General features: G+C 42.8%; 1 protein-coding gene and 1 long non-coding RNA gene across 10 annotated transcripts in view; one reads left to right on the forward strand and one right to left on the reverse strand.

Moving 5' to 3' along the window:
• Positions 1 to 2,995: 2,995 nt before the first annotated feature.
• Positions 2,996 to 15,586, reverse strand: part of ehbp1 (EH domain binding protein 1) — a 163,632-nt gene continuing 151,041 nt past the window's right edge. For 7 of the 9 annotated variants that reach the window (XM_023327198.1, XM_023327197.1, XM_023327202.1 and 4 more), the window contains 4 exons: positions 15,373 to 15,472; positions 14,480 to 14,553; positions 4,332 to 4,446; positions 3,923 to 4,013 (listed from right to left, as the gene is read on the reverse strand). In XM_023327198.1, the coding sequence (XP_023182966.1) occupies positions 3,923 to 4,013; positions 4,332 to 4,446; positions 14,480 to 14,553; positions 15,373 to 15,472 (380 nt within the window). Of the gene's footprint in view, positions 4,014 to 4,331; positions 4,447 to 14,479; positions 14,554 to 15,372; positions 15,473 to 15,586 lie in introns of all 9 variants that reach the window. The other 2 variants (XM_023327204.1, XM_023327199.1) reach the window with 1 other exon arrangement.
• Positions 3,775 to 5,505, forward strand: LOC111606517. Its single transcript, XR_002752060.1, has 3 exons — positions 3,775 to 3,867; positions 3,980 to 4,069; positions 4,352 to 5,505. It is a non-coding gene; the product is annotated as an uncharacterized LOC111606517 (long non-coding RNA).

A 15,586-nucleotide genomic window follows, 5' to 3' on the forward strand; every position in this document is an offset into this window, starting at 1 on the left:
TGGGGAGATGGGGGGGCGGCAAAGGGAGGACACCGCCTCCTTTTCTCCCACCACGCACCCCTCCACCTCCCGCTGCACCTCCTCCACCGACCGATCCCGGAGAGCAGGAGGAAGCAGCTCGGAGGCTTTTTATGGAAGATGGAAACGATTCAGAGGCCCGCAGCAGCAGCAGCAGCAGCAGCAGCAGCAGCAGCAGCAGCAGCAGCAGCAGCAGCAGCAGCAGCAGCAGCAGCAGCAGCAGCAGCGGGCCTGCCGCTCCACTGTGCGCCAGAGTGAGTGCGCAAACTGGAACCAACTGAATCTAGAGGAAGACACAGTCAAGGAGGTGACAGAGCACTTGAAATAAAACTAAACATGTGGGATTTTATTTTATTGACAGAAAATGCCATTGTTGTTGTGTTTTTTTAAGCGTCACATCATCTACAAATCTGGGGTTTTTATACCAAACATCTAGAAATAACTGGGGGGGGGGGGGGGGGGGTTCCATTTTGACGCTCAAATCCGGTTCAGTTTTTATTTATATTTTATCTCCTTTTCAAAACTGTTTCCCATCTTTAAAAAAAAAAAAAAATGAAAAAGTGGAGCGATGAAACCAGGCGGAGAGAAGTTAAATTTATCCATTTTGATTTTTATTGATACCCCCTCCCTCTTTTTCCCTCTCTTTTTCTCCCTCCTCTACACACTCACACACAGAGACAAATCTCATGAATATTAATGAGGTTTAATCCCCATTTAGAATTACATTTGAGGATGTTTGACGTAAAGTTTAATAGGGAAAGACCTCCAACTCACTGCGGAGGAAAGCGGGTTAAAAAAAAAAAAAGAGGCAGAAGCTGCAGCCGCTCGAGCACGTTGATGTTTTTAAAAAGCAAAACCTTTTAAGATGAATACGTTTGAAATTTCCGTCCATTTGTTGTTGAAGGTCAAAACAGGAAGAAGGAAAGAAAAAAAACCGCGGATCTCTTAAATGCAGAATAAACAAAATGGAGTCAAGTGAAGGGGTGGAAATTACATCTTTACGCGTTAAAGCAGAGCACGCACGAGGACTTTGACTAGACAGATAAATGCTGCAGGTTGTGTGTCGAGGCCCGCAGTGGTGATGCTTAAAAGGCGGCTTTTTTTTCTTTTTAAACGCAGCCGCACAGGATCAAATCAGATCAAAATCAGACATGAAAGAAGCAGGGGAGAAATGAAAGGTGATTTGAAAGAGGTCAAACCCTTCCCCGAACCTTTTCTGCATTTTATTTCTGAAGTCCAAGCAGTCAGAGGCCCGCCAAAGATCCAAATACCAGCACCCCTCCTGTTCACACACACACACACACACACACACACACACACACACACACACACACACACACACACACACACACACACACACACACACACACACACACACAGAGGCTCCGTTAAATTATGCAAAAAGGCCATTCAACAAATATGGCCTTCCCAACACAAAAGAGACGGCTTATTCTGACATTTCCCCTCACATTTCTTGTTTTTTCCCCCCCTCTTCCTTTTCTCGATGTGAGACCTCCAGATAAACCCCCCTGAACAAGTATCAAGTTATCAAGTTGCACCAAGCTTTTTGTAATAAGAGCATTTTGTCTAATCCCAAATTGCAGTTGAATTTTCTTAATGCTGAGCTGGTAAAGCCTGGGATTAGAGCGGAGGAGAGGAGAGGAGAGGAGAGGAGGAGGGGGTGGGGGGGTTGAAAAGTTTTGTCCCTTCAGCCGGGAGGATTGGAAGAAGCTCGGATCTGCGGGGATGTTGTCGGTGCTTATTAAAACGATGATGCATAAACCTCAGAGTGGTTTGTTGCGGGAAGCTTCGGGTTCCCGTCGCACGCAGAGCTCCGGAGCTCCCGGCTCCCGGCGAGCTGCGGAGGCCGACCGGCGCGCAGCACCTGTCGGGGGGAAACGCAGCGAAGGTCCCGCCGAAAGGAGACTGGATCCAGATGTTTTTCCCACCCGTTTATTATTATTATTATTTTTTCCCCCTGCATCTGGAGCATTAATAAATTGTCCATAACCAGTGAGTGGAGCCGCAGAGGTAAGTCAGAATCATTTCAGGCGTTTATTTCTTTTCAGATTGTGCGATTTGAGCGCAGCTTTAATGAGGCGAATTTCCTAAAGGAACCAAAACGAGCTCAAAACTTCGACAAAAAGTTCAGTTTGCCGCCTCTATAATTATGTATATATTTTTTAAAAAGTGTTTGAAAACCGAAACAAGTTAGAACAGAATAAATGTACTTTAAATGTGGAGTATTATTTTAACGCCCTCACAGCCGGAGTGTAAAACAAAGCGCCTCGGGGGACGCGCCGTGCGTAATGTGCGCGCAAAAAAAAAAAAAAAAAAAAAAAAGTCGGTCCCAAGCAGAGAAGAAACAGATCATCAAATTAATCTGAAAGTATCAGAGAAGTCGAGGAGGACGTCTGCTGTCACAACCGATTTCACCGCTTTAATCGCGGATGGGAGGTTCTGCCTGCGGGGACGGAGCGGAGGGTTAACCGGCGCTCATCCTGCAGCCGCGGCCCCGTTTCCCAGAGACACGTTTCACAGGTCACCTCGGTTTGACATCAGGGAATAATGCAGCTTAAAAAAAACAACAACAAAAACAAACAATGTCATCTTAAAAAGGTAAATATAAAAAGATGTAAAGTTTTCTCGGTTGGCTCAAATGTCTCAGACGCGTTCAGCAGCAAACCGGCCAGAAAACAAAACAACAACAAAAAATAGACTCGTTTTAAAAAATATCCTTCAGTGGAAAGTGTTCAGAGTGAAATCCTAAACGCAAATTTATAGGAAAACAGCAGGAGATTTGAAGACAGGAAGTTGATGAAGGCCACTTCATCAGGTGACAAATTGTGCATTTATTAAGTATCCAAAATAGACAAATAGTAGAGATCATAGCGAACAGTAAAACATCTATAATGCTCACCTTAAAAAAACCTAAATCTGCTTTAGAGTGACACAAAACAGGCCAGACACCCTGCTGTGGAGTATGAAATCATAAGGACTTTATTACTGGAGACTTGGGTTATGACTGGAATAAATAATCAGATAAATGTTCACAGGTAAAGGACGTGTGGAGCTCTAAGAGATACAAATGGAAGCAACATCTTTTTCTCTCCTCTTCCAAAAACAATAAATAGGAACCAAAATTAGCTGAGCAAAGAAACAAACACACACAAAAAAAAAAAAAAACATGAAACATGACAGAGTTTTCACCCACAAGTAGCTTGTGGGACAAACAACAATAAATAATAAACATGTCTGCTGTTTCAGACTGTTGGGGATTCAAATGAGGAGCCAGAAAGCAGAAAAATGAAGGAAATATACAATAACTTTTTTTCTAAACTATTTCTTTTGGTTTCAAGCCAAGACAATAATAATAATAATAATAATAATAATAATAATAATAATAAAAACAACAGGAAAGATTTATGCAAGATTTATAAACAGTAATGCAGTTAAGATATTTTACAAGTATAAAGTGAAGCAACTAAATGTCAAGTAAGCTCAAAAAATCACGTCTTGTTTCTTTTCTTTAAAAAACACTTAATATCTGATGATGATGATGATGATGATGATGGGAAATATCCCCCTCATCAAACCCAGCTGTGCTGTACCTCTGGTGTCCTCATTCTGCTCTGCGCTCTCCATCTTGAAAACATATTTATATTACATAACGGTACCGTTTTTTTTTTGTTTTTTTTCCAAGAACCGGGAGTTAAAATGGAGAAGAAAAAAAAAGAAGTGGAAACTGCGATTCGGTAGAAAGTTGGTGCAAAGTTTGAGTCTCTGCTTGTCAAAGTGGACTAAAAACCTCGTCAGGATTCTATGAGCTGCTATGAAACAATAGGAAAAGTGAGGATGTTCATGATGATACATTTCTTTAATCGGCTACATTTTGTTGGTTTGATCACTGAAGGACACACTTCTCCTCTTTCTTGGCCATCTTGCCTTTGTTCTGCTCCAGCGTCCTCTCCAGGTGCTCGTCCTCCGCCTCGGCCCTGTGGACCACAAACATCAAAACGTCACGAGTCCCGAAGGAGCTGTGTGTGTGTGGGTGTGTGTGGGGGTGTGTGTGTGGTGTTGGGATGAAGTGGTGCCATGGTGGATTCGTGCCAGGGGCCACACTGTGACCTTTCACCCTTTCTGGCACCACGGATCTGGAAGAGATCCCACCCCCAAAGGTGGGGTCGGACCAACCGGAGTACCAGTGGGGGGGGAACAAAAAAGAATAACCGGCACCGGAGGCTTTGAAAACCCCTCATTGCTTTAAACCGTTTTCATACAACGTTTTTTTGACTGCTCTGTAAGTAACTCACTCTTTCTCCTGGGCGTCCAGGTCCCGGACCAGCGCGTCCCGTTTGTTGACCAGTATGACCAGTTCGTCCAGCAGCAGCTGCTCTCGTCTCTTCTGGGCTTCGGTTTTCTGCCAGTCTGCAAAAATCAGAGGAAGCTTCAGACTTTTGACACCTGAAGGAAGAAAACGTTGCGTCACTCTGAGTGGAAAAAAACGTCATCTCTACAAAACCGACGTCTTTAAAAGAGAGATTCCCAACTTCAGGAGTTTGAACGGTGAACCCGCGGGTCAAAGGTCGTCCTGTTGGACCGAGCTGAGGATCAGTCGAGACACACTCCGTTCTGAGCAAACGTCCTTGAGGCGTATTGTCACAGCGATGTGCAGCTTTTACGCGCATGGAGATACAAGGACTCACGCTCCCACAGGACCATGCTGCCACCGTGAAGGCCCAGGTATTGATCAGAGAACTGAAAATGTTTGATCAGAAGGAAATCCTCGTGTTTCAGCCTGAATGAAGACATTATCAAGTCATGTAGTGATGATTTGGGTGAAAATTGAAAATAATTAATTTCCTGATCAGTTCCTTTAAATAAACAAGCAGGTGAGCCCCCCCCCCCTCCCAACCCCCTGACTCTAGCCTCAGTTCTCTAGGGACTTTCCAGGAAGGGGCCCCACGGGGCCCAGGTGGGACCCTGATCCAAATCCCCTCAGCCTCCCGCAGGAGGGGGGGCTGCCTACAGGGGAGCACCCACTTCCCCCTGGGGCTCAAATATCCGCCTCGGCTCTATGTTCAGCCGCCACCGGGGGCAGCGTTACGCCCTCCCTCCGCCCCCCTCCCAAAAAAACACGAACATCACCACAACGTTTCTGTGCGATTTTAACAAATCCTCCGCACGTTTCTCCAACACATCCTGATCCGAAGTCGCCTCGGCTGAAGAGCCCCAACGTCAGAGTGTGCAGATTTATTTGGCTGCTTTGCAGCTTAAGGAGAGCAGGATATCTTCAGCTTCTCTGCAGCCCTACACACACACACACACACACACACCCACACACATATCCCAGAGAGAATCCAAACACAGCACCGCACTGCTTCTGTAGGCTAACTTCTCTCTATCAATATTGATCCCAGAGGAATAGGAATGTTGTGAATTGTCAGTCCTAAAATACGTGAGCTTTATTAAAAATAAATATCCACCCCCCGCCTCCCCTTTGTTCAGTCAAATTGCAGCAGTTAGACTGCGTGTGTGTCTGTGTGTGTGAGTCCTGCTGGGCCCAGTGTGTTGGTCCTGAAAGGTTTGCTCTCTCCTGATTGGCCCTGCTCGTGCCTTTGAAGTCAGCTATAGAGCGAAACAAACACACTCCCAATATTTGGCTCTCAGCGTCTTCCGGCAAAATTACAAAATCTCACAAAGTGTTTTTGGTCTCGTTTCCACGTCAAATGTCTTTGTACAAGACAAAACTAAGTCATAAATAACTTTTTTAGCAAGATACAGAAGCTTGTTTTTAGTCAATAATCCCTCAATATTGATGAAAATGTTCTGGTTCCATTGACAGATTATTTTGTTTTTAACGAAATAAAATGTCATATGATAAGTGAAATAATCTGCCAGTGGAACTGATACTTTTTCATCAATATTAAGGAATTAACCCAAGCTCCTGCTTTTTGCTGAAAAGTTACTTATGAGTTAGTTTTGTCTTATTTAAAGTGTGCTAAAACACTTGGAGTAGAAAGTAGAGCAAAAGCCTTTATTAAATTTACACTGTCGTCGTCAAACTCCTCAGAAATGTGTCTAAACTTGTTTCTGAACGCTGTTAGTGTCTTGTCTTTTTTTGTTGTTGCTGTTGACTCCAGTGGTAATTTAGGACGGAGAGAATGTGGGCTGAACTGGGACACGGCGAATCCGATGAGTCATCAGGTTTAGATAATTGTGCGACAGGAAGTCGTCACACCTTTCCCACGGCGTTCCCCCCCCCCCCGATGTGCCGGCCCACAGAAAGGGAAGGAAAAAAAATCATCTGAAAACTTCCTTCCAAACCGCAAAGGTTTAAAAATGTCCTCCTCCTTCAAAGCAGTGGTGAGCCAAAAAGCCAAACCCTGGTTGATTCTTGAAGGGGAAGAGCTAAAGAGGGCTGAGGGGCTTGGGGGGGTTGTCAATCACGTCCAGCAGAGCCCCGCCCCCCTCATTAGGAAGGTAAACAATAAAAAGAGCCGATGAGAGACGTGACCAGGCAACACCAGAGCGGGGCAGGCTGGGTAACCAGAGACAGAGGAACAAACAAAACACCCTGCAGCCCCCCGATACGCCCCGCCCCCTCCATCAGAGCGAGAGGGAGAGAGAGTTGGAGGTAGAGGGAGGTTCAGGACTCAGGAGGTGTTCAGATGAACCTCACTGAGCGCGCCAGCGGTTACCATGTGAGCCTCAGCATTACACACAAGAATGCGCCGGTTCAAATCCGTACAAAACCTTCGCGCGCCCCCCCCCCTCCACACACACACACACACCACGGCTCTCACCGCCGCTAAATTTATTCAAGAGCGCAAACTGGTCCGAAGCCCGGCGAGACTGTCCGGCAGGCAGCCGCCTGCCTCGCTCTCCGGCACAAACCAAACGCGACGACAAAACGTCAAAGCAGCAAAGCTCCTGAGAATTTTTTACAAGCCACAAGCGCTGAAATATCAACGGATTCCCCGTCGTCCCTCATCCCACTTCTGCGGGGGAAAAAAAAAAAAAAGGCCCCGTAAGGCTGGGGCTGGGAGAAGGCCGAGCGGGAGTCAGGAGACAAAACGTGTCAGTGAAGTAAAAGAAAGACGACAGGCAAAGGAAAAACGTCTGGTAGATCAAAACAGATCCTTCCGCTGCATCAAAATGTGACGGAGAGAAAAACTAACGTTTGTTGATAGAATCTCTTCAGGAGTTCAAGTTTAGAAAAATCAAGCTAGGCCTGAAAAAGTTCTGCAGTTTCACACAAAACCACGACTTCTTTCCAAGACCGATTCAGTTTGGAACATGCAACAAGATTTGTAACATTTCAAATAGAGTTGAAAACAAAGTGTCAACATCATCACTCCAACCGATGCCATTAGAAAGACGATACTTTTTACTAAGTTATTCTAAACAATACAAACTGCTTTGATCCAGAAACAATAATTCCATATCAATGATGCAGAAAATAGAATTAAATATGAAAATGTGCTTTTTGTTGAGCCTTAACAGATTATACTTTATAGACAACTTCCATTTTATATATATTTTATATATTTTTATATATATTTTAAATAGATTTTTACACATCATAAATCCATTAAAATCAATAGAAAACAGCTGGGAAAAACATTTTTGTCTTCATACAGCAAAGGTGTAACTTACACAATTTCATATATACAGTATATATATATATATATATATATATATATATATATATATATATATATATATACAAACAATCTTTGACAGAATTTTTTTTTTTTTTTTAGCATTTTTAAAGTAAACTTTACTGATGCAGGCATAAACGAGTGTTTGAGAAAATAAAGTTTTCCACCAACGTTGCAGCTAGCTGCAGAAAACTTATTAGGAAACAAAAGGAAGCATCAATAAGAATCATGAATAGAAAGATTTTCCAACTTATAGATGTGAATCTGATTAGGTTTACGATCTGGAATGTTTTGTATTATCCAGGACAAATCCAGAGAACATTGTCATCCAGATGTGAGATCAGATTAAACCTGGGCTGGTGTGAGATTAGAAAATACCACAGTGTTACGGTATTTACAAAATAAATTTACAAAACTGCTCAGCATTAACTTATTTTGCTCAAAACTGAAAAGAAGCAATTTTCTACACAATAACAAGCACCCTTCTTATTAATGTGTAGTCCACAGCAACAGGTGGGGAAGGTGCAATGCTGCGCTCTACTAACAGAGTTTTCACTGATTTGACGAATCTCTATACTTTAAAAAACTGGGCTGTAGGAACAATGTGAAGGAACGTGCTTTGAAAACCTTGACACCAGCTACAGTTTGTAAAGAAAGAATCTGATTTGTATATCTAGAAAACATTTGAAACCAGGCGTGAAGCTGGACGACCTGCAGGATTCAGAACATTCACTGCTGGAAGATCCAACATGTAAATGATTTCAATCATATCTAATTGTAACTAATAACAGGCCGTCTGTGATTCCCCATAAAGACGTTTGTTGTCATCGGTTTCAGTCGACTCGGCGCTGAAAGAGTCGGTAACATCATCAAAAGTCGCCCATGTGATCGGATTGCATAGTGCACCTAATCAATCAGGGTCTGAAGCACACCGCCCCGATGTGTTACAAAGCCCAAATAGATTTACAAATGACGTGGGGCGTGTGTGTGTGGAGAGGGATAAGCTCTTGCATAGGATTACATATTGATTTTAAACGTATAAAAAAAGGCTTATCATATCAAACCGTAACAGGAAAAACTCAGGGACCCAGCTATGCATAAATCCCTTTTATACAGCAAGAGGGTGTCCACTTTAAAACACACACACAGTTCTTTACAGCGAGCCAAGACACCGCTTTGTGTGTGTGTGTGTATCCAAACATAGGTGTGAGTCGGTAAGCAGATAAAGAGGGCATGGTGGATCAATTTTGCGGCAGGGAGATGAGAGTGTGGCATACAGATGGCGTTTCCCCGCCTGGCATCACCCCAACATGGTGCAAAGAGGTGGTTATCACTGAGCATGCTCAGAATGACATCAGCAGCAGGCTGGAGATCTTCGCTTGCCCTGATGTCTCACTACCAGTGATGTCAGTAACACGTTACTGACGTCGGAAAACTTTTTTCAGTAACGAGTAATCTAACTCGTTGCCATTTCAAATCCAGCAGTCAGACTACAGTTACTTATAGAAATCACTGTGCGTTACTGTCTTTTTTTGGAATTTAACTGTATTTCCTCTACGCGTCTTGTCGAGTGACCAATGTGAACAATGGAGGGAAGAGAGAGATGCGCATTTGTTGGTAGAAAAACAGGAACTGTTTTGAGTTTCTGTCACCGATTAGTCCGATTATTATAAGCGGCTTTGGGCTTGCAAATTTAATGAGTCGCGGGTTGCGCCTTTTTGGGCTTGTTTTTGAACGTGAAGTTGCTCATTTGGGCTTGGAAATAAGCAGAGACTCATAAGAAATCCCAGAATTTGTCCGTCATTAAGGTAGTTTTAGTCAGACTCTCCCTGTCCATCATTTCCTGGATGATCCGTCCCGCTGTGTCTCTGTTAATGTCAAGTTAATAAATTACCTGTGAATTACATCAAGCTACCCAGAAAATTGCAAACATCGAGACTAATATGAACAGCGCAATAAACGTGAAAACAGCCACCAATGAACGAGTCCGTAAAGTTGTGCAACTAAACGCCATTATAATTATTAATATTAAGATAAGTGTCACAAATCTGTGCAGCAGCCATCTGAGTTGTGGAGCCGCAGGAGGAGCTCTGAGCTCTGACACCAAACGCAGGGCCGTAACAGACAGGCTGGAGGCTGGGGGGAGGATAGGGGCTTTAAAATCCTTCTTAGAGTTTTCCAGACAATAGTGGACCACACAAAAACACACACATTACTAACGGGTTCTTTGTTTTGTTGTAACCATTAAAAAATCTCCTCTTCAGTTCAACCTTATAAGTGGAGACACATTGTTGATGTTACCATTATAAAATAACTTGCAATTAAGTTTTTTCAAAGATCAATGTAATTTTCACATTGTTGTTGTTAGCAGCTGCTGAAAGTAACTAAAAAAAGTTACCTTTAATGTAACTTAGTTACTTTCCAAATCAAGTAGTCAGTAATCTAACTAAGTTACTTTTTCAAGGAGTAATCAGTAATCTGATTAAAGTTACTTTGTCAAAGTAACTATGCCATCACTGCTCACTACGCAGCAGTTTCTCTCTGAATGTCAAAGAGTTTCACACCTGATCTGCATCAAACTGAACCTTAGTTTCTTTCACACTCGGCTGCGGTCCCAGTCTGTTTGGCGCCCTGGGCGAACCGCCTTTCTGGTGTGCCAGCTAGCCTTAGCATCGAAAAAAAGCAACTGAAATCTTGTTCTTGTTACGGAACATAAATGTGGTAAATTGGGCCTAAAAGAAACAGAAAACTAGATGCTTTTCTCTTAGTACCGCAAATGTGTAAAATTAATGTTAAGTTTTGGATCTAGGATAAATAACGTCTATCACAAAAAAATATATCTATAAAAATTGGTTCACTTTTTTTTGTTGTTTTTTTTTGGATCGTGAGAATTTTTGGCTCGACAATTTTGCCCCACAGGACAAAACGTTTGGACTCCCCTGTCCTCACCTCTCTGCTCTGACAGTAAGACAGTTTTGTATCACTGGTATTTAAAACAGAATCAAATGTACTTCTGCTAAATCAAGTGGTAGAGAAAACCTCCTGATCTCAAACTCAAATGTTTATCTTTTCAGAGATTTTACTCCTTGTTTGCATATTTTCCCCACTCTTTGAGCTCTTCTGCAGTTTGCGCGTGCAGTCGCAGCATCCGGTGTGACAGATGGAGGAGTGTTTGACTGACTGCAGGCATATATTTTTCCCAGCAGGGTGTGTGAGTGTCAGGGCAGGTGGATCACAGATGTGTTTTTCTCTCACCTTCTCTCATCTCTGTCTGTCTGTGTCATTGACTGGCCAACCAAATCAGCAATTACTCGCACTCCCGACCACTGCTCAATAGACCCGCCCGAGCACCAAATAAAAACTACACACCTGTGTGCTCCCATACACACACACTCAGAGGTGGACACAAACACACGGACGCTGACAGATCGTCGGCAGCCTTCCTGCCAGCAGCTCAGGACTATCTGTGTCTGCTGCAGAAAAGGAAGAGCCGCTGAATGTTAAGTGCTTCCCTTAGGGAGGAAAATAAGGCCGGCTGATAAGTTAGTCGGCTGCAAATCCAACATGTCCACATGAAGGCGGCGAGGATGGCAGTGACACGACACACAGCACCTCTTCACACACACACACACACACACACACACACACACACACACACACACACACACACACACACACACACACACACACACACACACACACACACACACACACACACACACACGCACACACACCCCAACACACTATCTCTGCTCCCACACTACACACACATACAAATGTGGGCACGTCAGACAAACCTGATATATAAAGAGTCGTCCACTCAGGGCCGCGCTCGTTTAACGAGACAAAACACCTGGAAACTGAGTGCAGGCGTAAAACACTGAACATAATAACTGGGACATCGACCAACATATTTAATTTGTATTGATTTTAACGATGGCACTTGACAAAATGTAACATCTGTAGCTGGTTTGCACTGTATGACGTGTTTGATGTTTTTACGTTTTCATGACGTGAAGCACTTTGAACTGCCTTGGTGCTGAAATGTGCTGCACAAATAAACTGCATTGATTGATTGATGGATTGATTAAAGGGGGCACAGAGAAGACCAGAAAAGAATTAGAAAAGTGAACATAGGGCTGGACAATTAATCAATAACAACATATATTGCAATAGACACATTTGAAATAATATTTGATAATTCATTAAACTCCGAACCAGAACCGCACAGCATTCTGGGGGATGTAGGCAAAGGACAGATTTTAGCTGCTCAACTTCTCACAACCAGATAAGCAACATCAACTAACTCACTCACGCTTTGGTTACCTAGCAACGACCTGCCGAGTAACTGGCACAGCAGCAGTTTCAGGTTTGGCCGCCTTGCCTCATAACTGCGTAAAAATAAAAGTAACGGCGTGGAGCGGAGAAGACTGGATAAAACAGGAAAGGTCATGTCACCAGTTTAGAAGTATTTCAGATATTTAAAACAAAAAGACTCAATCATCGATTGCGACCGATATGAAAAACGTATACAATGTATCGCAGTCTGCAATCGTGATTTGTTTTTTTAGCGGTAATAGAACATTAAATAGAGTATGATTGTTCAGAAAAGTCTGTTGAAGGAGAAAGTTTACTGAGACAAATGTGGAATATTAAGAGAAAATACGTTTTTAGTAAACGTTGCATGTTTCTAGTCGAGTAGAAAATTATCGATATGAGCTGAAAGTTGTAAAGACTGAATGGTTGAAAGAGAACAAAATAAACAGAGTTTGAACCAAAGAGGTGGGTGAATCTTTTCCAGCGTTCACACCAATAAGAAGCAGAGAAAAGATGCAGCGGACATGGATGTAAAGGGGTGCAGTTTGGATACGCATGCGCGCCCCTCTTTCTCCTTCCTTCTCCTCCCTTTCATCACCCCCACCCCCCCAAAACAGCTTGGACCGCCTTTCTTGCTAATTACAATTGATTTATTATGGAGCAGGTAGCTTATCAGGTGCCCGCTGAAATTACAATGGCTGTCCAAAGGCCGGGAGGGTTTGTGGAAAGAGGGTGGTGGTGGTGGTCAATGTCGAAAAGTAAAATCAATTAGCATTGATTGGCAAAAGGTTCATTTTCCCCACATAGGATGCAGTCGAAGGGGATTAAACTTCCCTGGCCCTGCGACAACTTTGATGCGACACAATGGCTGCTTTCTCTCCGTTAGCCGTGCATTTAAACAGGCTTTTGGTATTAAAACTGCTGTTTCGCGCTGCACACACCCTTCTCTCGATGCAGCTGTGGCCAGATTTCAAATCAGGCCTCAGCTAGTCAGGTCTGGCTAGGAAACAGATAGCATTGATCAAGTATCACAGAGTGAAATCCCTCACATCTTAATCCTCATCAAGAAACAGATGCAGAATTTAAATAGTTCTGCTTCAGGCCCAAAACGAATGAAGGAAGGAAGGCTGAGCACGACTCGAAAAAACACAAGAGACCAACAATGACTGGGCGAGACATGGGCTGGTTAGCAGTACTAAGGTATACACAAGTTTTCAATCAGCTTAATGTTGCTTTAATGCCTGAAACAAACAAACAAAAATACTGCAAAAGAAATTCAAAAATGTGTTGTCACTTATTCCAGAAAGTGAAACTCATCTACAATATAGATTCATTAACCATAGAGAGCAACAATTCAAGCCTTTATTCCTTGTAATTTTGTTGGCTTACAGAAAGTGAAAACCCAAAATTGAGTGTCTCAGAAAACTGAAATATTACATAAAATCAATTTTTAAAAACTGTATTTCAAAATGGAGATGTCAGGCTTCTGAAAAAGAAGTCCAGATTGCTTTCATCGCTGCCTTCAGGTCTGGTGTCTCCCATCTTTATTTTTTTAGTAACCTCTATGGGGTTAAAGGTCATAGGAGTTTTCTGGCCAATCAAGCACAGTACCACGATGGTTATTAAATCATCTCTTGGTACAATTTGCAGTGTGGACCAGTACCAAGTCCTGCTGGAAAATAAAATCAGATGAATGTGTGGCACCACATTTCACTTTTTCACAATATTCTACGTTTCTGAGACGCTGAATGTTGGGTTTTAATCACCTATAAGACATAATCATCAAAATCACAAGAAAGCTTGTTGTTGACATGTCATTTTAGTAAAACTACTTTCAATATTAGTCAGAAATATAAGGAGGAAGGAGTTACTATGCGAGAGAAGCCTGCGGTCTTACACTTAACCTTTTGTGAACCTCTCATCGGAGAGAATTTCGTTTGGTTTTCTAACATTTCTCAGTTCTTGTGCGTTCTGTACTGGTCTCAACACAGCAGCACCCCTCCCCACCTGTTGCTGAGACCTTTTGGTCAGGAGGCTAAAAGAAAGTAGGATCTTTGCTAAGCAGCTGTGCCTTAGCAAAGGGTCTGATTAAGTACCCAGCTTGTTAAAAGCTTGGTAAAATTAGCACGTTCAAAAAGCTATAATGTTCAGAGCAATAAGCACTGGAAAAAAACTACATTTAGCTCTGGCATTTATTCCATATCTGTCTTTGTAATAAAATCTAAATATCAAATGTTAATGCATCATTATTAAAACAGTAGGAATCTATATTATTTAGGCAGTGGCAGGAGTAATCATTCCTCTTTTTGTTTTAAACAAAAGCAATTTAGACAATGTTTTCATTATACTATTAAAACTGTGGCATTTTAGCATAATAATAAGGGCTAATTTGGTTAACTTTATTGTTTCCCGTATAAAAGCGGCAAAATAAAACCTTAACGTTAAACTGGGAGATAAAATCCAGCTGAAGTGAGTCTTACCCTCGATGGCCAGCATGGCTCTCAGCTCCCTGTTGAGCAGCTCGAACCGTCTCTCCAGATCGTGCTCTTTCTCCCTGCGGCAAGTTAGAGCAAAAACACACACACACATAGTTCATCAATATGTTAATGACTAAATCATTAAGTACTTAAAGAAACCTGCAATAAACATCGATTCGGCCACTCGCCCGAACCTTCTCCTGCCTCGCAATAATCTACTGCACATAACTGATACTGGTGGCGCTCTCACACAGCCCTGGGTCAAAGTGTTTGCGAAGAAGAAACGAGGAATTAAAGGGAAGCGTGGCGACAGGTACGTGTTTTAGCGTGGGGTTCGTGTGTGTGTGTCTCAAATTGAATTCTTCCCTCTTTCAGCCATATTAAAAAATGAGCTAATTCAGCCCCTAATAGAATTTGTCCTTCACAGCCGCCTTTTCTCCTTGGCCCCATAAAGAGAGAACAGAAAGGGCTAATAATCAGCCCTTCTGTCAATTGGCCACTTTAAAAGCCTCCCCTTTCCCACGATATAATGTGATTATGAATACTTCAATCTCCCAGCCACTCACTCTCTTTGAAATCCTGCATATGGAGAAAAAGCCAGTGTGTGTGTGGCTGCGTAAATGTGTGTGCGTGCGCGCGTCTCCACCTGTCGCAGCTGACCACATACAAAGAGACTAGAGATAGAGTGGTGATTGCCACATTTCTATTGATTTCATATCCTTTCCACATGTAAATCAATGAGCGGATAGACAGAGCGGCTGAATGGAGTCGCGAGGACACGCCGGCCTCCTGCGGCTTAAACGGGTTTCATCCGGTGGGTTTGATACCGGGGGGAGATGCTTCCAGGTTTCTACTGTGTGAAACACATAAATGTGCAGGAGGGAATGAGTACGTACAGCAGAGAGAGCTGGTTCTGTCTCCTAATCAGGGCGTTCTTCTTGTTGACCAGCATGAACCACTCCTGCATCATGGCCTCTTCCTCCTCCTTGTTGTTTCCTGAAAAGCAAAAAAAAAAAAAAAAAAAAAACTTAATCAATCAATCATTTGGAAGCATCACAACTTGCAAAATCTTTGTAAAACAGACCCAGCAGTGACATAGCAATCCTTTCA

This window comes from Xiphophorus maculatus, chromosome 22 (genome assembly GCF_002775205.1).
Source record: "Xiphophorus maculatus strain JP 163 A chromosome 22, X_maculatus-5.0-male, whole genome shotgun sequence".
NCBI lineage: Eukaryota > Metazoa > Chordata > Actinopteri > Cyprinodontiformes > Poeciliidae > Xiphophorus > Xiphophorus maculatus.